Source organism: Panthera pardus, unplaced genomic scaffold (genome assembly GCF_024362965.1).
Source record: "Panthera pardus isolate Hobbes unplaced genomic scaffold, ASM2436296v1 HiC_scaffold_20, whole genome shotgun sequence".
In the NCBI taxonomy this organism is placed as follows: domain Eukaryota; kingdom Metazoa; phylum Chordata; class Mammalia; order Carnivora; family Felidae; genus Panthera; species Panthera pardus.
In genome coordinates this window covers 37,902,319-37,928,339 of record NW_026526766.1, presented here as the reverse complement: position 1 = coordinate 37,928,339, position 26,021 = coordinate 37,902,319, and the positions used below count along the sequence as shown (strand labels likewise).

General features: G+C 37.4%; 1 protein-coding gene across 1 annotated transcript; it reads right to left on the bottom strand.

The window, feature by feature from the left end:
- Positions 1–1,334: 1,334 nt before the first annotated feature.
- On the bottom strand, positions 1,335–21,817 carry TYRP1 (tyrosinase related protein 1). Its single transcript, XM_019415513.2, has 8 exons — positions 21,716–21,817; positions 20,823–21,285; positions 19,395–19,717; positions 16,136–16,340; positions 12,104–12,271; positions 8,988–9,167; positions 3,863–4,009; positions 1,335–2,779 (listed from the first exon to the last, which is right to left on the bottom strand). Exons 2-8 carry the CDS (start codon positions 21,205–21,207, stop codon positions 2,574–2,576), a joined length of 1,614 nt encoding a protein of 537 aa, XP_019271058.2. The 5' UTR covers positions 21,208–21,285; positions 21,716–21,817; the 3' UTR covers positions 1,335–2,573.
- Positions 21,818–26,021: the final 4,204 nt, after the last annotated feature.

Genomic DNA, 26,021 nt, shown 5'->3' with positions numbered 1-26,021 from the left:
TTATAATATAATGGGTTCTCTTATAATTAAATTTTTTCCTCCTCTGTCCCATGAACTATTTGATATTAACTAGTCTCTTAGCTTCTATTTTAACCATTCCAAATTATTCTTAATAGACATTGTTTACAAACATCATCATTATTATCTTTGTAAAACATACTTTATTGTCTTTCCTGCTCCCTCTTACCTGTAGAATGAACTCCAGATTTCTTAGGATTGCATATAGGACACTCTGATTTTATTCCTGATTTATCTTTCTACTCCTCTCCATGAAAAGGTGATGTAGCATCCATATTGCTCTATGCTCTAACCACACTGACCTACTTTATGTTTTTGAATGTTCCATGTCACTTAAACTTCTGCTACTTTGTCCCTGCTGTCATTTCTGTATGGAGTGCCCTTCTCTACTCTTGTGTTTGGTAAATCCATTAGCATTCTTTGAAGGCCAAGTCAAAAATGACCATCTCAGTTTTCTATTCCTTCCCTTCCCTTCCCCAATTCCACAGTTTTGGAGTATGTCTGAAATCTAGGTGTGCTTAATAAATGTTTACAAGGGGCAACTGGGTGACTCAATTGGTTGAGCGTCCTACTCTTGATTTCAGCTCAGATCATGATCCCGGGGTCATAGGGTCAAACCCAGTATTGGGCTCCATGCTGAGCGTGCAGCCTGCTCAAGAATCTCTCTCTCTGTGTTGCTCTCTCCTCTGCCCCACTTATACACTATCTCAAATAAAAATAAATAAATAAATATCAGTAAAGAAATAAACATTTATGCAATGAGTACTTAGTAAATCTCCAAAAATATGATGTGGCAGACTTATTAATGTCTGCCATAAACTTTATTAAATGTTTAAATAAATCTTACATTATATAATAATATATCTGAAAAGCAATGGGTATATAATATTTTAATAAAATGTAGTCAAAAATCAATTCAGGAATGGTATTTGAAAGTTAAAAAGATACTATTATTATATGCATTCTCTTTTACTAACACATTTTGTCTGTTTTTCTTGTGTTCATAGCCTTAAGATTGCTTAATATAGGGAAACCCCATAACCAATTGTGTACATAACTTTAATCTTGTTTTTTGAGTTAGGAATATCAGACTCCCCACTTTCTATAGTGTGTAATTACTATTGTTCATATTTCTTTTCACCGATTTTGCCAAAAATGTTTGTTCCCAGTGACCACCCTTTCAAGTTCTTCATTGAGAATATTTCAGTAACCCAAGATCAAAAACAGTAAAAATATTTTAGGTTAGAAGATAGGCAGAATAAAAATTAATGACAGCCTCACACAACTGCGTCATGAAAGCCTCACACAACTGATGAAATAATATTATTATTATTTTATTTTGAAAACATATGAAAGACCGGTAAGTGATACGAGAAGGCTACTTGAAACACGATGAATCGAATGGTGTTTGTAGAGCACGGTATTGCGTATCCTCCACTTTATGCCTTGCTTTGGGTCACTAAGATATTGGAAGAGGAATGGGGACGTGAAATGTATGAATGGGTTGTTGGCTTCCAGTCCGTTGACAGGTAGAACATGGTGGCAAATAGAGTATCAACTGTTTTTTAAACAAAGTGAAGTCTTTACCTCTATAGAGTGTGACAAAGATCAGGATTTTTTTGCGACGTTGAACCTCAGACTAAACCTTAAACTAAACTAAACTTTGATGCCCAAGGGGAATCCTAGTTTGAAAAACTTAATTGGGATCCCATTTGTAATCCACATAATTGATTTTAATTAATAAATGTGGCTTCCTATATATCCGTTGTTCGATGTCAGTGAACGGAAATGTGTTTGCATTTTCACATTGTAGAGATGCCTACTGATGTATTTCAATCAGAGATTTACTATTATGATTTTTCTTTATACATAAACAAAGCACAACAGCTTATTTGCATTGTCATATAGTTGATCTTTAAAACACGCCCAAATCTTCACATTCTCTGCTTAAATATCATAGAGTTGGTGCAAACTACCATTTTATTTTTCTTTATTCTTTTTTTAAATCTCTACCTTCAACACCCATTTCCAGAAATCCCACCAGTTCTTAAATGTTTGGAGTCTTCTCCAGGGTAACTAGGCTGTTTCTCAGCGTTTCTTATCATGTGTTCAGGAGGCCACTTTCTCAGATTCAGGGTTAGGGTTAGTATATGTGTCTGGTATTTTGCAGTTCAGAGACCTCTCCAGAGGGTTAGGGTTAGGGTTGGGAATTAGGGTTAGAGGACAGGGGTGTATGCCTGCAACCTACCATTTTATTTTAATTTATTTTATTTTGTTTTGTTTTGTTTTTTATTTTTTTAATGTTTCAAGTTTTATTTAAATTCTAGTTTGTTAACATACAACCTACAATTTGAAATAGAGTTGAAAAAAAGAACGTATTAAAAAGACTGTGACTCTTCTGTGCTGTAGCAAATAATATGTAGAGCTCTAATTCCAACATGGGCGTGCATAAGAAAGAGAGTAATGGAGGAAAAGAACATACAGTAATTTCACCTATTATGTTTCAACCAGGTGTTCTTGTGATGCTAATGTATCAGAGAATTGGTCGTTTGTCATTAGACCATAGACTGATTAGGATTGTGCAGTTTTTCATATTCTTCAGCATAGTGTTGATATTGATCAGTGAGAAGAGGCTGATGTGCTTCATCCATGTTGCTTCTGGCACGAATCATACAAGAAGCACCCGCAAAAATGACCGCGACCAGTGATAAAGCAGCAACTACTCCCATAGTAACAAGTTCAGAAATGCTAAAATTCCGACCTGTGAAAAACAAAAGGAGAACAAAAAATAAACAGTAAAATAGTTGCCACCAAAAATCAGCTCCCCTAAACTTAGGCATTGTGGCAGGCATTTTACCGAAATCTTCATATATAATTTTTTAAGTTTATTTATTTATTTATTTTGAGAGAGAGAGAGAGAGAGAGATAGAGAGAGAGAGAGAATGAATCCCTCAGGCATGAGGGAATGAATCCCTCTGACAGCACAGAGCCTGCAGGGCTCTATCTCTCAGTTCCTGAGATCATGACCTGAGCTGAAATCAAGAGTTAGACGCTTAAACAACTAAGCCACCCAGGTGCCCCCATATAGAACTTTTTTATTGTCCACATTGCTGATGATAGCACCTGTCATGTTGAAGGCACTTACCAAATTTCTCCTACTAAGTGGACCCTATTGGGATAGCTATTATTATTTCTGTTCTAAAGGTGAGAAAATGATGCCATAGAGTTTGAGCCACTTGTCCAAGGTCACTTGGCCAGTAGGCGCCAGAGTTGGTTTAGGGACCCAAGTCTTTCAAAACCCAGATGCTGTGCTCTTCACTATACCCTGCTGCCTTTGTTGGGAAGGGATTGAAAAGAAAATAAGAATGTTTGAATTTCAAAATCTCAGAAAAAGCAGCACAGAGTATCTCACTCCATTTTTTCTTTTTAGAATAAAGATACGAAGGCACCATTATGTAGTAGAAAAATTGGGCCGTATTACATGAACTTAAGCTCAAAACTCATTATCTCTGCCTACTAGAAATATGAACTGTGACAATTACCCTCTCTCAGTTAATCACAGCTAGCCTCATCTTCCTTATTTGTAAAATGAGGATTACAACACTTAGCTCAGAGGGTTGTATGGATTAAATGAGATAGTATGCTATAGAATCAGCTTAATTCCAGATCAGAGTGGGCTCTCAACAAATGTTACATTCAATCTCTTTATCTCAAAATAAAAATCCAAATAAAACCTTCTAAATCTAAGTGGAAAATATAGGCCTCAGAATACTGTGATTACCTTAAAAGGTAGCAAATGTAGTTTTGGTAATTTCCACAGAAAAGATACATTTTCAATACTCACTTGGCCATTGAACTTCATAAGTATATCCCAGATTGTCTGGAGCAGTGACAAACATTTCTATGTTGGTAACTGGAGGCCAGAATGGCACCATATTGTATTGTCTATTATGTCCAATTGGGGCATTTTCCAATGGAAATGTGGATACATCTAAAATATGCCAAAGACATCTTGTTAATAACATAATAAAGTTAGTATTAATAGATTATTATGTCCTGAAGGTGACCTAAAATATTCTAGGATAACATAAAAATGTTTTTTTTTTATTTTTTTACTGGATAAAGACATAAAAATAGTTTTACTGTATATAGCAGAACAGGGAAAATTGCATAAAACAGAGTTCAAATGTTTTGAACACAGCACTAACATAACATCCAATAGATCAAGAACGTTTAAAAACAGGGAAGTTTTAGTATTTTATCATCTATGTTGATCATTAGTTGTTTTACTTTTAAATTACAGAAACTTATTTGAAAAAAATTCACTAAACTTCTCTTTCAAGGCTAAAAAAAGATGGACGTATAGTTTGCTGAAGCTTCATCTATAAATTTGAGAGGTGCCATGTCTAATGGAGGTTTGTCCTTGAATATGAATATGTCTGTTTAGTATTCTTCATTTTTTTCTGTTTACTTCCCGAGATATAAATATGAACTTATCCCCTATATTTTACTCTGTTAGAAAAAACACTTAAATTTTTAAATCAAGTTCCTGGGATATTATTTCCTTCCTGCCACTTCTCCTCTTTCAACTTAAATACAAGTTACAGGCATTTATATTATTAGTGAGTTTCTGTCATCAGGGATAAAAAGAGTGATAGGTTCTTTGTGGCAGAAGATTGTTTTTTTTTTTTTTTAATTTTTTAAAAATGTTTATTCATTTTTGACAGAGACAGAGCATGAGCAGGGAGGGTGAGAGAGAGAGAGGGAGACACATCATCTGAAGCAGGCTCCAGGCTCTGAGCTGTCAGCACAGAGCCCCACATGGGGCTCAAACCCACGAACCGTGAGATCATGACCTGAGCTGAAGTCAGATGCTTTACCGACTGAGCCACCTAGGTGCCCCAAGATTGTTCTTTTTTATTATTGATGTTCTACATTTATGTTGATACAACTAAATGAGGTGGGATATCACAAAACCAGAGTTGGAATCGGGCTTGGGCTGGACACGAGTGGACAACTATGTAGAAGAGCTGGAATATGTGAGAAAGTTAGCGGAGTATTACATTTTCTGTTTGCAAGAAATATATCACCTAGACAGTCCCTGTGATCCTGGGAAGCACAGAAAAGTATTTTAGCGTCTACTTTGTAAAACAACTGATCATAGCATGGCATGTAGTGTTTATATTTTTGTGACTTTAGATTTACTATGTATTCATGCTAATTTAATATTTATTGCTTCAAATCTGTTGAGCTCTTACTAACGTAAGACACTGGTCTCGGCATGGAGGCTACAGCACTGCACAGAACAGACAGAACGCCTGGCCCAAGGAACCCACGTTTTGGTGTATTCTCGTTAATTATTTGTTAAAGTTAACAATGTAGATAAACTTTTTTTTGTAACTTTCTATTTCGCCTTTCCACTACATCCTGACTCGAACAGCCTCAACCCCATTCAGCATCAGCGTGGTGATAAAGTTACATCGATTCAACTGAATGGAGGAATAATTGTGAAAATAGCAAACAAGAACAGTAGAATCGTCATGAAACTTCCCTATGCAAGACCCTTCCCATCTCAGAGTTATAGCCAACAGCCTTCAGGATCTTCCCCCTGTCACCTCTCTGACCTTGTTATTTCCCACCATTTTCTCCCCACTCTCTGCTCTGCTCTGGCCACAGTGGGTTCCTTTGTTCATCCCAGGATGATTTTCCTCCATGTATTTATGTAGTACTCACCATCCCCTTTCCTGATTTTCTTAGCTTGCAAACACTTTCTCCCATCTAACATACTTTATATTTATTTACTTATTTTTACTGCCATTTCAACTAACAACTAGGGGAGTTCCAGGAGGGAAAATATTTTTGTGTGTTTTGTACGCTACTGTATTTCTGGTACCTAAAATACTATGTGGGAAATAGTAGGCACTCAAATAGTATTATTTTCCAGCTTTACTGAGGTACAATTGACAAAAAATTGTATGTATTTAAGGTATATGACATGATGATTTACAAATGGCCACCTGGTCCGTGAAAAGGTATTCAATATCACTAATTAGGAAATGCCAATTGGAACCGTCCTGAGAGATTACCTCACACCTGTAAGGATGGCTGTGGTCAAAAAGAGATTACAAGCGTTGGGAAAAGCGTGGAGAGAAGAGAGCTGTTGTGCCCTGTCGGTGGGAATTGGTGCAGCCAGTATGGAAGCAGTATGGATGTTCCTCAAAAAATTAAAAATAGAACTACCATATGATCCAGCAATCCCACTTCTGGGTGTATGTCTAAAAGACATGAAATCAGTATCTCGAAGAGATATTTGCACCCATGTTCATTGCAGCATTATTCATAAGAACAAAGATATGGAATCAGATACTGTTTGTGAAAGGCTTTGAGTGTGTGCGTAATTAGTTCATTTCTCTCAGGGCAGGATAAGTAGGGTCTGGTCTGTAAAACGTATACACTGCTTCTTCTGAAAAGCTCACTATATTTAGTGCTATATATAAAACTTCATTCACATGACTTGCATTTGGGAAAAATAGAAAATTGAATTAAATGTGCACATGGATACAAAATGTTAGGGAATAAAACTTAACATCATATTGAATAAAGTTTGCGTGCTCTATATTATACCACCTCATGTCTAATGAGACATCACATTATATGCGATGACTCTCATTCCTTCAGCTGTAAAATGCAATTCTTATTCCATTCTGACCCTAATAATTTTATAATCCTATGATTTTTGAAGATACTTCCTTATTATAAAAAATTTTCAATACATTTTGAAAACTAATTCCATCCTCCACTCATAGACTTATTTGCAACAAAGACTTCTGCTGTATGCATCATTTTAGACATTTTTCTAATCTTTTTATTTTCTTCCTATGTAGTCGTTCTATGACATTGTTTTTCCAAGGGACGTTTGCAGGGGCATGGAATATTTAAGCAGAAGGTTAATCATTAGTGTTCAGTGTTCCTGCAATTTTTTTTTAAATTTTTTTTAACGTTTTATTTATTTTTGAGACAGAGAGAGACAGAGCATGAACGGGGGAGGGGCAGAGAGAGGGAGACACAGAATCGGAAGCAGGCTCCAGGCTCTGAGCCATCAGCCCAGAGCCCGATGCAGGGCTCGAACTCACGGACTGTGAGATCATGACCTGAGCCGAAGTCGGACGTTTAACCAACTGAGCCACCCAGGCGCCCCAGTGTTCCTGCAATTCTTAAGTGTTTACATTAACTTGTCTTATAATTTTATGGCCACATTTTGTCAATATGCTTTAGGCTCCCTACTTTTTGCTCATGGTACTTTTCCCTCTACTACTATCCAAGTAACTGAGAGCTATTATGCAATTTATATAGTACAAGCAAAGGAAGTGGGGAGAAAATAACAAAGGTATTTATCTGGTTCATCGATGACCATTAACAACTTGTTATAGATGTCAAATAATGATCTTTTCAATCAGGGTATGTAAGGCAAAGGAATACTTGTTTGCATAGTTGAAAGAAAGCTCCAGATTACCCAAGATTTTCCACCCCCTTTTACTTCTTAAGTAAGTCCTAAGTAAGAACAACTTACTAACAGCCATGGCCTTGTGAATGGGTGAATAACTACAGCTTGTGCGTTGTTGTCTAGTTCTGAGAAGTGCGTGTTTAACAAGTTTTTGTTCATTCCTAAACCTATGAACTCCACTTTACTTGCTATTGTCATACGAAGTAATATAGCTAACCATATGCAAAATGATAATTATGATTTCTAAAAGAGAGGGATGTTGTTTTATATTAAATGTATAAATGTCTAAGAAAGGTTTGCTAAAGGAGAATGCCTGAGATATTGGTAAAGAATTAGAAGTGAGCAATAGGATTGTAAACATAAGGTAGTCATTATGAAAATCTAGACGCATACTGGACTCAGGTTGCATCTCAAGGGTTGTTAATTTCTTGTTTCTTGTTAAAGAAACAGACATTGTAAATTGTAGATAATTCATTATGACTGTAGGTATGCTTGTGAATACATATGAAATAAGTGAACTCCAATTAGTGAATTCATAGCAGATGGATGAGTGAATAGTTATATGTGAGTTATTTGTTTCTTGAATGATTTTCTGATGGAACATATGATTTTGACCAACGTATCTGTGAATGGTCGTAATCAGGTTGGATTAGAGGCTTCTCTTGTACATACACACCAAGAAATAAGAGACTGGCTGAATTGGGTAGATAAGTCAATAGATAGTTTATACCCAATATTATGTTTATGTGCGGGATAAAGTAAAGGCACAGAAGCCAAAATTTACAAACTTTTGAAGTATGAACATGTATGATGCTTTAACAAATAGAAGTACTTCATTGTTTGCAAAGTGACTTGAGCCTCTCAGCTGAGTAGAAGTGAAGAGAAAGTGGCCTTCTAAATAATATTTTTAAAAACCCATTAAAATGAAGTTGAAAAAGATTTTCTATGCTGTGCTCTCTATAAAAACCAACATTAACTTTTCAAGTTGAAGAGAATTTCCCTATGTAAGAGGCCAGCAGTAATAAAAATCAAAACTGTGGATTATGAGCATATTTTTTTCTGTCTTTTAGGTATCGAAGAAGAGATCAGTGAAATTTTTTTTTATTCACAACGAAAATGCTCAAAAAAAAAAAAAGACAAAAAAAGACATGCAAATGTTCATTGGAAGCTACAAGGAAGAAAAATTTGGGAAACATGACAGTCATCTTTTCAAACTAAAAAATGAGAAGGGATTACGTGCTTACTCGGATAATAATATAATATTGTCTCGTAACTATTTTTATAACTTTTTATCTGCATTTTCAAAGTCGTTTGGGACATGTGGAAACAGCTAGATATCACAGCTCTTTTCTCCTTATTTTGAAGTGTAGTTCACATGTGGTAAGTGCGTAGTCTATAGTGATAACTATACCACCTGAACGGTCTCCTTGCTGAGCCCGCAAAAAAGCATAGGAGAATGTCTCACCAGCATTATATCTCCTCAGCCATTCATCAAAGACTGCGTCAGTGAAAGTGTGCAGGAGGACAAAAATAGGATCGTTTGGAGATAAATGGGTTTGTCCCCCTGTTCCATTCAGGAATAGATGAGCCAAATTGTGAAGGCTTCGAATAGCAGGGTCATACTTTCCTGTGGGATCGCTGTAACCTAGATATAAAAAGAGGGGTGAGAAGAATGAAAACCATTGCCAATATCTTGCTTTTCAAATCAACAGCAGCGATTATATCGGGAAACAGTTTCCCCGCAGTTTGTCAGGCCAATTTTTGCCCTAATATAATAGCCTTGCTTCTCCGTACCTATGGTTGGTGACATTTCTTGCTATACCCAGAGCTAGGTTAGCTTTAAGCCAGTGGCACGACATTTTAAATGTAGCCTCAAGGTTAAAAATAATGACCTGCAAAGATGCCAGCCAAAATATATAGAGCACTCTATTTTGACAAGGCAAACATTGGTTCAGTGGAAATAAAGAGAGTGGAAATCTCCTTCTCCTAAAAACTAACACAGTTGGGAGGACATCACTCTGATTGTCCTGGACCTTAAATTGCCAGATATTACTTCAGTTTCCTACCTCATTCCTTTTCACTGTCACCATGTTTATTTTGGGAAAGTTATCTTATGTTTGTGGAAAAGTCACAATTTCCCAGAGCATGCTTATCATGTCTGTACTAGTTTTAAACATCTGGAAAGCCTGTTGTCAAAACATTTATATAATATTTAATAATTTCCTATGTATCCTCTCTCTCTCTATTTCCCATATTCTATATGATGTATATGATATTCCTATATAATATGTATATTTCCTACATTTCATGTATTATGTATTTCTTATACTGTATGTCTCCCATATTATATATTGTATATATTTTCCATATATATTTCCATATGATATTTATTAGGTATATATATTAGGCAGAAGGTAAAGATAGATCACAAAAACGGAGGGTCTGTGATGCAGGATGGAGTTATAAGTATACCTGGTTGGCTTTAAGAATCAGAGGTGGAAGAACAGGGAAATGTTACATATTATTAAATAAAATTAGAATTTAAAACACATTAACCCAAGGGTGCCTGGGTCAATCAGCTGAGTGTCTGACTCTTGATCTCAGCTCAGGTCTTGATCTCAGGATCGTGAGTTTAAGCCCTGCATTGGGCTCCACACTGGGTGTGGAGCTGTGGTTTTTTTTTTTTGTTGTTGTTTGTTTGTTTTGTTTTTCAAAGATGATAAAATATATTAACCCATTTGTACAATTACACTCACTCATTTATTTAGTCATTTTGCATATATTTATTCCATTATTATTATTTTTATTTACGAAATGTTTAAAGACTGCATACACAGCATGCTGGTGGGCACTGGTCCTTTCAGACCTTCTGTCAGGAAATCAGTATAATTTGTCCTTTGATTGGTCATCATTAAGGTTGCATCATTAAGATGCAACCTACATATTCTTGTAGAAATTAGTGCTTATGGCCAATAGCCAGATTATGGAAAGAGCCCAAACGTCCATTGACTGATGAATGTATAAAGAAGATGTGGTATATATATATATGTGTGTGTGTGTGTGTGTGTATGTGTGCGTGCGCACACATACACACACACACACACACACACACACACACACACACACTGGAATATTACACAGTGATCAAAAAGAATGAAATCTTGCCATTTGCAACAACGCAGATGGAACTAGAGTGTGTTATGCTGAATGAAATAAATCAGTCAGAGAAAGACAAATATCATATGACTTCACTCATATGTGGAATTTAATAAGAAACACAACAGAAGAACATAGGGGAAGGGAAGGAAAAATAAGATAAAAACAGAGAGGGAGGCAAATCATAAGAGACTCTTAAATTCAGAGAACAAACTGAGGGTTGCTGGAGGGGAGGTGGCGGGGGGGCTGTGCCAAACTGGTGATGGGCATTAAGGAGGGCACTTGTTGGGGTGAGCACTGGGTGTTATATGGAAGTGATGAATCACTGGGTCCTACTGAAGCCAATACTGCACTATGTGTTAACTAACTTGAATTTTACAAAGTAAATTAAAAAAAAGGATATAATGCTTATGGCCTTAGTTTATATACACCAGTTTAGTCAAAACATAGTGATTATCTATTGAATAATCTCCAAATCAGTGCATTCATATTTAGTTATTAATATTAACATAAAGACAGAATAGAATGGCATCTAGTTTTGATGATAATAGGGGAGAGAAAGGAAAATAATGATTAGATTTCTATGTCAAGTATCTCAGATCATGGAGACAGAGAGATCTATTCCTATTTTTTTTTTTCCCCTCAGGGGGAGGAGCCTAACATGTTTAATGCTACATTTAACGTACATTGTGACAAGAAGAAGTTTATAATACGTTAAATGTGATTCTGTTGTTTTAAAACTTTAAATATGTATCGGTGATGATTTAGAGATATTAAAATGTATCGTATAAAGACAATGGACTTAAAAAATTTTGATTTGAAATTGTGTTCTGTTACAAACTATCTTGGGAAATTCACTTCTTTGGTCTTTAGTTTCCTCACCTTTAAAATACTTTGAATGAAATAAGGAGAATCACATTAAATATCATTAGATGGTAGTTTGAATTTTTATAGTCCTTTAAAAACATTCATAGGATAATACAAACCTAAATGAAATATATGCCCCAGCCAGGCATTATTGGATGTCAACTAATTGTTTAGAAACTTTATTGTTATTTTTTAAGAAAAAAATTTAGGCTCTCAAAGTCTTGAAAATTATTTGCCTCTACCAGAATTTGATAGAGTTATAATGATTAGCCACCTCACAGATTTGAGTTAATACTTTTCAGGTATTTTAGAGATTGAAGACTAATTTCCCAAGGATTCTACTATGATAATTTAAAAGAGTTTCATGGCCTGACACTTTTCTTTAAGAAGTTCTTTTTTGAGCAGGGAATTGTGACTACATCATAATAGGAGGCAACATTCACATAAATTCATAAGATCAATATGGCTTCCAAAGATTTTTCAAGGAGATCTGAATGTGAATAGTTCAGTTTACTGTGACAACTACATAAAATCAAAGCACTGACTTCTTTTACTTACCTTCTACTGTATTTCGGAAACTGTTTGTAGAATTGGAATAAAAAGGAGGGGTGTCAAATAAACCAACTTCCAAGCACTGGGCGACATCCTGTGGTTCAGGAAGACGTTGTACCATTGGCCTCGCCACATTTCCAGCTGGATTTCTCCTAATTGGCCCCCTCTCAGTGCCTGGAAAAAAATACAGGGTACAGGAACACTTACAGAATATTTACAGATCTCTTTGCTCTTCCATTTTTATGTAGAGCATGATCACTGAAAGATAGGTTCTCCCTGGTAGAAGAGAACATTTTAAAAAGGCAGACTTAGGGTCATTACAGTGAGAATATTTAAGTTATCACATTCTTATCATTGTGATATATCTGTGAGCAGAGTTAGATGTGTGATACATAAAATCATTAGAAGAAAAAAATGATCACAATAACAGATAGAGGTCCTGTTATTTGTTTAATCAACGTATACCTCATTACTGAAAATATATTAACATCAAAAGTCCATGGAAAATTGAATTTTGCCAAAATAGTCTCATAAACCTAAATCCCACACTAAATCTATATTTCACACATGTGTGAAATTTTATATTCAATTACTGTTTGTTTCAAGCCTTCAGAGAAATAAAGAAAGACAATCTACAATTTCTTTGGGAACTGGTCTATATTTCAATCGATACATATTTTTCAGCAATTAATGTGAGAAATAAACTTGTTAAAAGGCACGTGTTAAAAGGCACTAAGACAAACAGGCAAGCAAAGGGCTGTGACACTAGGGATAATAGAATGGGTGCCTTGAGGGAGGGAGGGAGAGAAGGAAGAAGGAAGGGAGAGAAGGAAGAAGGAAGGGAGGGAAGGAGAGAAAGAGAAAGAGGGAGAGTGGAAAGGAGAAGGGGAGAGACAGAAAGACAGAGATTGAGAAAGAATATCAATCCTTTCCAAGTGTGTGGTTTCAGAAAGATGTCATTAAAGAAAAGAGATTTGCAGGAGCGCCTTGGTGGCTCAATTGGTTAAGCAACTGACTTCGGTTTAGGTCATCAACTCATGGTTCATGGGTTCAAGCTCTGCATTGGGCTCTGTGCTGACAGCTCAGAGCCTGGAACCTGCTTCTGATTCTGTGTCTCCCTCTCTCTTTGTGCCCCCCGCCCCCACTTGTGTTCTGTCTCTGTCTCTCAAAAACAAATACATGTTAAAGAGAGAGAAAGAGAGGAGAGAGAAAGAGATTGCAAAGAGCTCTGATTCTCTGAGAAGAATTTTCAGGGTAAATAGGGGAAATGTTACAAGTGGAACATTTTTGACAGAGGTAATAAGAACGATGATATGCTTTCTCCTATCTATGAGATAAGCTCCCTCAGAACAAGAACTTATTCTATTCTCGCTCACCAGTACATCCCTTAATCTTGGTACAGGGCCTGGCAAATAGTAGATGCTAAATAGTTTTCTGGTGTATGTTGATATATGGAAAGATCGTTTGGGCTGTAAAGAGGGCTGGTTGGGGAATAGCTTGCCTGGAGTACAGGGCAATGCAAGAGGGTAAGGGACGGTGGGAACAATGTAAAACTAGACCAGATTCATATTGTGGAGAAATTATGTTTAATTCAATAGGAAATGAAGAGAACTCTTAGGTAGGTGGGAAAGGAGGAGATCGGTTAGGAATATTTTGCATTTTCTGTTCCAATGATCTCGAGAGAAGTATGTGTGTGTCTTAAAAGGATATGCAGAATAATCCACTGGGGTGGGAGAGGTGATATTACAATCTCAATTTGTATTCATTTTACCTCATTCATAAAGCTTAAATGTTGTAATGTTTATAATTAACATAACGATTAGTACCTGATGAATTAGCATAGCAACTTTATATAATATAAAAATAAAACATATTCCACTCTTGAGATTGGGAAGGAGATAGCACACTGTTTTAGGTATGCATTATTATTAAAACTTTCAGACCCCACTGGCTAAAACTATCAATCCAAGCTTGTGTTTTAAGGATTATTGTTCAGGAGCTATCAACACATTCCAAGAAAAACACGATAGATTACATGGGTTTTGAAAACATCACACCCTAATCTGCCCTCATGGAGTTTCACAGTGGAAAATTCTGATAGTAAAGAAACTAGTTTAAACGAGTTAAATTTAACCTGGGTCTTTTTAGATTTGTTTGCACATGGACAGCCTCTGCCAATGCACCTGATTTAACCTCATATGGATTGGAGTCCTGTGGAGTTTCCATGCAGGAATGAATGAAAAGTTCTGAGTGTATGAAGGAGAAAATAGATTTAAGAAATACTGTGTAGAAGGAACAACATTCTTCATATGATGAATCCAAGATGATATTTTAGTGTCTAGAAGAGTCTTAGGTGTCAATAACTCATTCTTGCAATGTACCAAGTTTGGCGCTTTAATGGGACGCTGGAGAGGCATTGTTGCAACAAACACATGAAAATACAGGATTGGGATATGTAAGGAAGGTTTGTTCTAAAAATGTACGTGCATGGCTGTCCAGTAAAAGATGATCAATGAAACCACAGGAATGGATAATTTCATCCAAGAACAGAATTAGGAGAATTAAATAAGATATATGAAAGCATTTGGTACCATATCAGGCACGTAGTATGTGTTCAATAAACTGTTAGTTTCCTTTCATCTTTCACTGGCCTAATAAATAAAATTCTTGGTGTTTATATCACGAACTAAGAAAAGAAGTATTCCTCAAATTTGTTTCCCTAAAATACACAATCTTCAATTTTTCATGAAACTACGTGTCTTGGTTATGAGACCTCTTGACAAGAACAAGTGATGAAAATAGAATCTTCTCTCCTCTGCCATAATTTTATTTACCCACTTAAACTGTGCTATATTTTGGCATCCAGTCACCAGTATCGTTAGAAAAGGTCTGGAAAAAATTCCTAGGACAAAATACAATAGCCTGCTCAGAAAGGGATTAATGTTTTCGTATCTAAAGATATATTGATTCTCAACGTCATTTCAAGGTGGGATCACTCATTCAGCTTGCTAAACAAATACAAAATTTATTCTAATTTTTAAACTTCAACCGAAAAAAAAAATCCATACACTATCACTTCTCTTTTTCCTATATGCAGCTAAAAAATCTTATAATGCTGAAAAAAATCTACTGAATTGTTCTATTTAGAATATTCTTTTTGAAAGATATTCTTTTTTTTTAAGGTTGATATAGGAATTTCATATTTTCAGCTGAAAAGAATATATGGGAATAAATATATTTTGAAGACGTTAACAAAGTAAATTCCCATGAATCCAGTTTTTACATTGAAGAACAAGTTTAAAATAACCAAACATGCCTGAAGAAGAAAAGTAGATGGGGTAGGTGACTAGTAATTAAAACCTTGTGTTGGTGCCACAGAGAGAGTAATAATGTGATCCAAGGAAGAGAACAACACACTCAGGAACAGATCCACATATCACAGAACCTTGATCTAAGGCAGCAGTGGCCTATACATCACTGGAGAAAGGACGCCGGGACAGCTGGTTTAGCATTCCCTTTTTGTGTTCGCTTTGACAGAGGTTCAAAGCAGTTAGCTGGAAGACATCTTGCATAAGGTATCTTCCTTTTCTTAAAGATACCCTGCATATCACCTTTTGCTTTTGACCCTCTGACTAGAACTTTACTCTCAGGTCACTTCCAACTCTTTCGGCATATTTCAGATTTCCTAGGGAAACAATTTGCTCTGAAATTTCAACTCAAGACACATGACTACTCAGGAGTGCTGTATGTGCTAAGAGGATTAATCTTATATAACCATACGTTTCCAAAGTAAGAGAGCGAGCAAGGCACTGGCCAAATTTCTCAAGAAAAGCAGTGTAAAAATGTATAGACACTTTCTGCTCCCCCCGGGAACCTTATAGAGTGCCTTGAGTAGCGTTCAATGAACATCTGTACATCGATTCTCTCTAATAAAATATTTTATTCTGAAGTCCTTAGTAGAACGAGGGCTTTCAGACAGCACATTTAATCTCTTTAGGTAATAGGGAATTCTGAATCCTAGATGGGTTTGGAACTTACTATTACAAAGTGTTCCCAGGGTATCATAATCCTCCAAGGATTCGCAGACCACTCGCCATTGAGAAAAGACAGAGTTCAGGCTTATAAGAGTGGGGTCAAAGTTGCTTCTCGATCCCATGAGGTCATCGGTGCAAATGTCACAGATGTTCTTCCCGGTTGCAAAATTCCAGTAAGGAAGGGAGAATGAAGGATCCTGCAACATTTCCTAGATCAAAGAAACTCTGTTAGCGTTCTCTGCTTTTGTTTAAAATTCTCCCCCTTTGCTTGGTTTTCTCCCTGGCTGTCTGTTTCTATCAACTCTCTTTTGGTAATTAGAACCAGTTAGTGTATCAGTGGTGTCTGAGTAGCCAGAGGAATTAAATATCTTACTTAACAAAGCTTATCACATACTATGAAGAGTCATTGAGGCACTAAAGAGAATGAAACTCAACTCATCATACAGAAGTTTCTACAAATGCTATTTTTGGGGAAAGAAGTCTTCCCTTTTTTTTTTTTTTCCAGGTAGGTAATTCAAGTTCTATTGGTGATACCAAAAAAATATATATCAATAATAGCTTTCGCTCCTTGACATTTTACCTCCTGTTTTCATATCTCTAATTTTCATATCTCTAATTCAAGCACCATGGAGTCTTGGTCTGGAGCCAGATCCAGTCTTTAAATATATTATGTAGAGCAGTGCTTTTTGTTTTCTTTCTTTCTTTCTTTCTTTCTTTCTTTCTTTCTTTCTTTCTTTCTTTCTTTCCGTTTAACATGAATGACTTCAGGCATTTAGATTCTGGTTTTTAAAATTTATTTGTGGGTTAACAAGGGTAGTGGAAGAAGCCTATGTGAATTCCAGGTTTTCCAAATATGAGCTATATGGATTCGACTTTTCACAGGCTACACAGACAATCTCTTTCACATCACTGTATCTGCCTGGATACTGAAGGCGTTTTGCTTAAAGACCCCCGCTTCAGAATCAAAACTGTTAAGACTTGGGTTTCTGCTTAAAAACTAATACCAACGGGAAATGTGAAATGAAGCAGAGTATTTCTTTGGGCACACAGTTCTTTAGACCAGGGATATAGTTTCCTTTCAGAGCTGATCTCAACAATTTTAAAAGTACTGGATTCAGGGGATGCCTAGGTGGCTCAGTGGTTTAAGTGTCCTACTTTTGATCTTGGCTCAGGCCATGATTTCATGGTTCGTAAGATCAAGCCCCACTTCAGCTCTGCGCTGACAACGTGGAGCTCTCTCTCTCTCTCAAAAAACAAAATAACACAAAACAAACAAACAAAAACCTTAAAAGAAAAAGTAATGGACTCAAGATCACATGCTTATTTTATTGAGTTCCTTAAAACATATTTTTATTGTATTTGTTCTCATTCCTTTAGACCGTTGGGGAGTTATATTTAGGGAGTGAGATTTAAGTGTAGAGATTGCCATCATTGTGCCTCACCTCCTAAGCATTTAGTACATTTCTGCTTTTTCACTTTAAACCCTTTAGGAAGCATTTCCTGGTCCCCAGGGTATTTTAGAGGACCAAAAGCTTTCCAAAGCATCCTCCTTTATTGATCTCCAGGGGTTTAGAGTCCTTGTTTAGAAGCCATTGTTCTGGTTCACAAAAATTAGTGACAGCTTCCAAGGGATCATTAAGAGTCAGTTTGTGGTTCAGAATTGACATTTGGGAGTTGGAGAATATTCATGTGGCATTTCAACTGTGCATTACATTTAGACTGTAATTCGTTGGATCCCTTGTGCTGTTGGGTTTTAAAAATATAAGGCATAGAGGTTGAAGTTTACACAGGCAAAATCGAAGCTTTTAGATACTTTCCACCTGCCCTTTCATTTTGGTGTGCCCATGAGAAAATGACTTGGAGGCATGGAGATCTGGAGTTGATTACAAATGACAGATTTATCTACTCGTAATCTACTAAATGTCTTACTTGTAATAAGAGCTATAAAATATGAAGTTCAGAGTATCAGATGAATTAACTTAATCACTCTCAAACTGAATATGGATGGACTACTTTTATACCAGTGTTTTATTCTGTATTTTAGTGCATTAATTCTCTCTCGCCTCACCATTTATTTTCTTGTGATAGTGCTGGACACAAGCATACTGCAAATCAATAAATGAATCTAAACACCTTTTTTACCCTCAGATATTTTTAGATTAACTTTTATATTTTAATTTGAGGGAAGGAATCCATTTACCTAGAAAACACGTTCATTTTGTGGATTTCCTAGTTGAGATCTAATAATTTAAAATTTCATTTTATTTTTTTATGTTTATTTACTTATTTTGTGAGAGAGAGAGAGAGTGAGCAAGTGTGTGTGTGGGGGGAGGTGAGAGAGAGAGAGAATCTCAAGCAATCTCTGTGCTGACAGCACAGAGCCTGATGTGGGGCTTGAACTCATGAACGCTGAGATCATGACCTAAGCCAAAACCAAGAGGCAGACACTTAACCAACTGAGCCATCCAGGCGCCCCTCAAATTTCATTTTAAAATTACTCTTCTCAAGAAAAGCAATTGGTAAAATAAATGATTAAAAAGTATCTATGTTAACATACTTTAATCTGGTTTGAGGTTCTCCGCTGAAAAGATAAGCAGGAAATACTTATGTTTGGGCTGAGGTCTACTATATGCCCCAAAAGTTGATGCCTTTTAAGTAAAAATGAGACCTGAATGGTGTGATACTTTTAGTAGGTTTCTGAGGTAGGAGGCATGGAAACAAAACAGAGTTCAATCAACACATGACAATATAAAGGATATTGTTTTTCATAATTTATACTTTGTGCCATAAACTCAGCATCATTTGCTGGCATAACAAGGTGTATATTTGGGACTTGGTAGACTGAGAACTGTATGCATACTTTTTTTTTTTTTTTTTATCCAAACCTGGAGGAGGGGGTATCGATTTACATTTGGGAAGGCCGGCCCATCAACTGAGATTCTTTTGTTGCAAGCTATGTGAAGATCATTTTTTCAATTATGCTGCAGCATATGTCCATCACTTTATATCACACCTAGAGATGTCTCAACTGGCTCCCTCACCATTGATATTACTTTCTTTTCCCTTCGCAAAAGATGAAGACTAATTAATGAGTAAGTAATTTACTAACAGGGAGAAATTTAGAATGTCAAAGACAGATCAATATCATGAAATTGCTTTGCCATCACGTGTTTCGATCGCGCAGAACGTAGTGGATGAAAACGGCTTCCAAACGATCCACCTTGTCTGTTGGGGACCTGAAAAGTGCAACGTGTCACACATACCTGCATGTCTCTCTCCAACTGCAGAAGGTGGTACCTGTGCCATGTGAGAAAAGCCGGTCCCTCATGAGAGAAATCCACTTCGCCAAAGCTTTCCTGTCCCGGCCCAAGGAAAGTTTTTTTGACCGAATAGTAGTGTGTCCAAACAAAGTAGTTGTAAATGGAAATGTTCTCAAATTGTGGCGTGTTGCCATCTGGCCCCAATATTTCTTCTGATCTCCTGGTGGCGATGACAAACTGAGGGTGCATTGTCCGCTTGGCCAGATGCAGGGCCTGGACAAAGCGGTTCTTTTCTTCTGCACTCAAGTCCAGAAGATTTCTCCTGACTTCAAGGATACAACATTCAAACGTGAAAATGTGCCACGTGGGCGTCATCGTAACACTGCATCCCATGTACCCATTAATGATAATTTGCATATATGCTTAAATAAGTTTATACTCCTTTAAAATTCCCCTCACCGGAATCTCTTCTTTAGGCCTATTTTCTGCCCCCGCCCCTCCCCTGCCCGCCAACTTACTCTAGGGTTTTCATTAGTTTTCGTTATTATGACTGTGGACTTTATGATTCTGTGATCTCGTATTTATTTCTGCTCATCATTGGTATATTTTTCTGGAACTTTCTATCTTTTCAAAATCATAAGCCTCGTAAAAAACATGGCATAGTGGTTAACACCAGGGACTTACTCTGTGACTCTGTACACGTGTTTCTAAGTCTCACCTTCTCATCTGAAAGGGTGTATATAAAAATAATACCTGCTTTATAGAGTTGTAAAGGTTAAAGAATACACACATAAAAAGCAATTATATCAGAGCGTGGCTCATAAAAAAGACTCAATAAACATTCTGTTAGACCCTTGGCCCAATGTTTGGCATATAGAAAACAACTATGTATCGCTGGATTTACTATTTAAAGCTTTATTATTTATTGCCATTTAGTAGAGTGAAGGCCAGGCTCGTCACCTGAAATGGCTGAACTTGATCATCACAAGGGGAAATTTCTTTGTCGGTTAGCAAGTGTAGTAGAAGTAGATCATGGTTTAGAGCTAGACTGACCTCACTGGCAAATTCCAGGTTTTTCAAGTACCAGCTGTAAGCATTTGACCTTTCTGAACCTCACTTACCACAATTAACATCACTACCTTGAGAAGTCACTGAAGGGTCTAGTCACGAACACCTACCATGGTTCCCTGCATGGAGCAGTTGCTCCATAAATGTTTTGGAAGGAGGTCTTGTCAGTCAGAGGATCTGAGCCTTAACCTCAACTCTTTAAATACACTTATTAGCCTCTCTGAGCCTCAGTTTCCTCAACTGTGAAGAGGGAAGAGTGAGTTGTATGATTTTCAGATGTGCTTCCAGCTCAAATGATTTAGGTTCCTATTAAATGCATAGAGTCTCATGAAGAACTGTATATACATGCAGATCCCCACTTACCTATGAGAACTCTCTGGTCACAAGCAGCTCCTTTCCATCCAGGACGGCAAGTCCCACAGTTGTGTCCTGAGAAATTGCCATTGCATCGGCATGTCCTGTTGAAGAACCTCGTGGGCCAAGCCTCCCGATCATCTCTGCCATCATGCGGGTAATGGGGGCTGTGGGGTCGTGAGTCTGCAGTCACTGCCTCACACCTGCCCCGCCCTGACAAGGAGCCACAGCGGTCAGTCCCAGGCCCAGACAGTGGGGACAGGTCTGGGCAACACACACCATTTCTCAGAGCGTCAACGGTGGCACACTGTCTTGGGAATTGAGCCCAGGTCTGTTGAGAACACAGCAGGGGCAAGACGATGTATCCCAGAGAGAGGAATTTATGGGCTTTCATTCTGCTCGAAGCAAGAGTGAAGAACAGATCTCTGGTTTGCAGCCCTTTGTGTAGAGACTGAAACACATAAAAATCAGGCTGAAAAGGAGAAAGCAAAATGGCATTAGTGCAAGTTTTCTTTTTGTGCTGTTATAAACAGGCAGGAGCCCTCCCCAGCCGCCCACAAAATGCTTTTCATATCTGTGAAATGACATTTCTCGCAAATAGTAAAAATAGTAATTTACCTGGAAAAACTTGACATGGATAATAACTACATAATTAAATCCCCTGCCCTAGCATTTAGTTTTCTTTATTTTAAATTTCTATTTATGAAAAAAAATACTTATCATAGATGTCTCTTATCCAAAGCATTCGTTAGCAGGTCATGGCCATTAATTACATTTAGCCATGAAGCTGAAAGGATTGGAAGCAGATTTCCTGGTAGTTAATTTCCGTGACTTAAAATCTCCCATCCTAATGGAGTTTTGGCGGGCATCCACCTGCTCCCCATAGAGCTTCCCTCCAGTACCTTGAACTCCTGAGCGGGTTCTCTGATGAACCCCTCTCAGAGCTGAGTGTTTTATATTTGCTCGTCCCCTGATGTCAGAGCTGTTAATTGCATGTGAGTTTCTGCTTGATAACTAATCCCAAATCTGCTCACCCAAACTGGGAGGGGCTGGTCCTCTTCCCCACCCTTTACTAATCCCCTTTCACTTCAGTGCGTTTTTCTGCCCTTTAAGTACTTTGTTAGCACATGATTCCCTTCCCACTGATTTCCTTGTGATGCTTAAAGTTTTAAGAAAAGGTCAGAGGCACTAATTTGGAACACAAGTCAGAGAAACTAGAGAGCTTTTGTTTGCGTTGTAGAGATTTAGGTGTTCTTTTTTTTTCCTTTGACTTACATCTTTAGAAGATGAATGAGATTACTTACATTTCCTTAGTGATACAAGGGCTAGACTAGTACTTGTATCTGATGGTAGCTTTGAGTTGTGTTTGGTCTTGAAAACAGATGTTGCCATTCTTATAATTTCTATAGGGAATAACTGAAGTAGAAAAGCCATCAGATACAACTTCCCCGAGTTACATGGCATTGGCTTTCATGGCGCCCGCTGGTGTTGAGAGTTGGGTACTACAGTTCCTTTACCTCCACTGGGGTAGTGTCATCTACGTGGCCAAGCATCACAGGCTCACTACTACTTCTGTTGTTTAGAAGATGACCGCTGAATGGCTTCTTCTTTCCTTGTGCCAATGGCACACTAATTTTAAATTTTAAATTGTTGCCATAGTGTTAATGGCTTCATACAATCATTAATCGTTATCTCAAGGTTTCATATCCATTCAGGGCAAATTTAATTGTGAAAAATAACGCATATAAAATGATATTTAGATAGTCTTTTTGGTTGTTTTGCTTTTTTTAGTCCGACCTCTTACTGGATCAAAGTAGATTATCATTTTTCTCTCTGGAATAAAGGTAGTAGTAATGTAACATTGGTGGGTTCCTTCATTTTGACAAAGGTACTAAAGGCATGGATGTTAACATCTGTGTAACTTTTCTGTATATCTAAAATTATTACAAAATAAAATATGTATTTTAAAAAACTATTTAAAACACAGTTTTAAATTATTCATCCATATTCATATATCATAAGTTATTCATCCATGTTCATATATATATTCATGTGTGCAGATATAAGTATACCAGTGTGTTATATTACAGTGAAAGAAAAAAAAATGAGGCTTTGCCCATTACACCTCTTTGTTATATAATTTTTACAGTTACCTCAGGGTACCCTGAGTGCAGTGTGATACATAACTGATAGGCACAATGTGGGGGCATCTGTATCAAATCACCTAATATTAATTAAATATAAGAATAAATGTAAAATGATGTTCTGATATTTTCTTTCTGGACCCCTTAGGAGACTGTGAGAATCCCACCCTGGAGATCACTGCTAAGGGTGATCTCATCCTACCACGTGGAATTCATCTATGGGCTAGAGAATCTCAAGTCAGTAGCTCTAATAACACTGTCTCCCCAGAGGTCCTGACTTCTATATCTAACTGCCTACTCGCTAAGTCCATTTAGATGCCTAGGAGATTCATCAGACATTTATAAAATGTGTTCCTCTGTCTTTCACATCTCAGTAAATGGAATCACTGTTCAGCCCATTGCTTAGGAAAAAACCAACACGCCAAAGTCATTGTTTTTTCTTCTTTGTTTCACAGAGACTGCACTCATCAATTGGACCGACAGGGTCTAATTTGAAGCCTTCCTTAGCTCACACCTGCCCTGTGGCCATGACCTCACTTATCTCTTCACCTTCCATGCTTAACCACACAGGAATGTATTCTCCACGGAAGATTTTATTCTCCACTTAGCAGTGTGAAAGAACTTTTACTACTGATACCCGATCACCACTGCTCTCAACAAAACCCTTCAGCGTCTTCCAAATACACATAGAATAAAATCCAAATGCTTACAGGAGCCTATATGATCAGGCCCCTCCTATCTCTTACAACGTGCTAGCATCCTTCTCGTTACTCCTTTGTTCAATGGCCAACTTATTACCCCATTGGCCTTGTCCCCAAGTCTTTGTGCAATTTTCTATTTCACTTCATTCAGGTTTCTATTCCAATGTTATTTCTTCAGAGTGGCCTTGCCTGATGATCCCACCTGTCAGCTCCTAACCCCATCATTTATTACTTCCTTTTTAAGATTTAGTCTTTAAAGTACTAAACACTGACTATAATTTTTGTTCCATATTAATTTTTCACTTATTGTTTCTCTCACTCATCATAAGGCAAGTTTTTGTCTTTCTTTTTCAATACTGACCTGAGAAATCATTAGACAATCACATAGCCATTAATTTTTTTTTTTTTTTTTTTTTTTTTTTTCCTGGGGCGCCTGGGTGGCTCAGTCAGTTAGGCATCCGACTTCAGCTCAGGTCACGATCTCGCTGTCCGTGAGTTCCAGCCCCGTGTCGAGCTCTGTGCTGACAGCTCAGAGCCTGGAGCCTGTTTCTGATTCTGTGTCTCCCTCTCTCTCTGCCCCTCCCCCACTCATGCTCTGTCTCTCTCTCTGTCTCTCTGTCTCTCTAAAATATATAAGTATTAAAAAAATTATTTTAGAGAGAGAGTGTACAAGTAGGGGATAGGGTGAGAGAGAGAGAGAGAGAATTGGAGTCAGATATGGGGCTCGATCCCAGGACTCTGGGATCATGACCTGAGCCGAAATCAGGAGTGGGACACTCAATCGACTAAGCCAGCCAGGCCAGGCATCCCTAGCCATTTTTGTTTGTTTGTTTTCAGTGAAGCTGGGCTGGATATCTGACTTATTTACTCCTAGTCTAAAGATTCATCAGTATTCCCACTAAAAGAAAAAATACAACCTACCTCCAGTATTTTTATTAGTTACTATTAATGAACATCTATAATTTCCTAAATGTTATACATACACTATATACCCTTCTTCAAAAATATTATTAAAATATTACTTTTATGCCTGTGTTGCAGATGAAGACACAGAAGTTTATGGAGATTAAAAATTCTTTAAAATTCATGTAATTTTCAGTTTCAGGTTTTTTTTTTTTTTTTTTTTTAATTTTTTTTTTTTTTTAACGTTTATTTATTTTTGAGACAGAGAGAGACACAGCATGAACGGGGGAGGGGCAGAGAGAGAGGGAGACGCAGAATCGGAAGCAGGCTCCAGGCTCTGAGCCATCAGCCCAGAGCCCGACGCGGGGCTCGAACTCACGGACCGCGAGATCGTGACCTGAGCTGAAGTCGGACGCTTAACCGACTGAGCCACCCAGGCGCCCCCAGTTTCAGGTTTTGAACTCAACTTAGTTTGTTTCCAAGACTGTGCTTTGCAAGTACTGCTCACATTCTAAAAAAAGAAAACCGGAGAATGGAAAAAGTGCTGTATTTTGAGTCATAAAATATACCAGCTTCGCCTTGGTAGACAAGTGCCTTCATTTCTCTGAGTCTCAGTCCCTCATCTGTAAGTCATATGTAATAAAGAGATATTGTTGGGGTGAAAAACTCAAATAAAAATAGCCAGCAGAATGCAGACTGTCAATCAATAGTAGTATGGGGCACCTGGGTGGCTCAGTCTGCTGAGCATCCGACTTCGGCTCAGGTCATGATCTCGCGGTCTGTGAGTTCGAGCCCTCGGTCGGGCTCTGTGCTGACAGCTCAGAGCCTGGAGCCTGTTTCCGATTCTGTGTCTCCCTTTCTCTGCCCCTACCTGCCGTTCATGCCCTGTCTCTCTCTGTCTCAAAAATAAATAAACGTTAAAAATTAAAAAAAAAAAATAGTAGTGTAATAAGTAAATGAATAAAAGAAATCTTAAAGTAGATGAAAAATACTGAAATTAAAACCATATTCATAACTAACTTCATAGCCTAGAATGCATTGTATGCCGTGTCTTTATTATTACTAAATATCCAATCAGTTCTATGAGGAGTCCTGTGGAGCAAGAATTTTAAACACTGAAGAGAGGCGAAAAGCTGAAATGGCAGTGTCTACTATTTGTAAAAACCTGGAAGTAGATGACAAGTAGTATATTGTACCACATACGCTGGCATCATTTCTTAGCTTTCTCGTGTGTTCTAATGTGGGAGGCTGGTGCAAAGTGTAAAAAGAAAAATGTACTCACGCCTTTCCTCTTTCACTGAACACTGTGGACTGGTTAGCATGCCATAATCCGGCAAAGTTATTCACAGCATAGTTCAGAAATGAATTTTAAAACACATATGCAATAGACACATGTTGGCAGCATAAGAAGACTTGTCAGGAATCACCGTTGGTGTGTGAGATACATTCAAACCGGATGT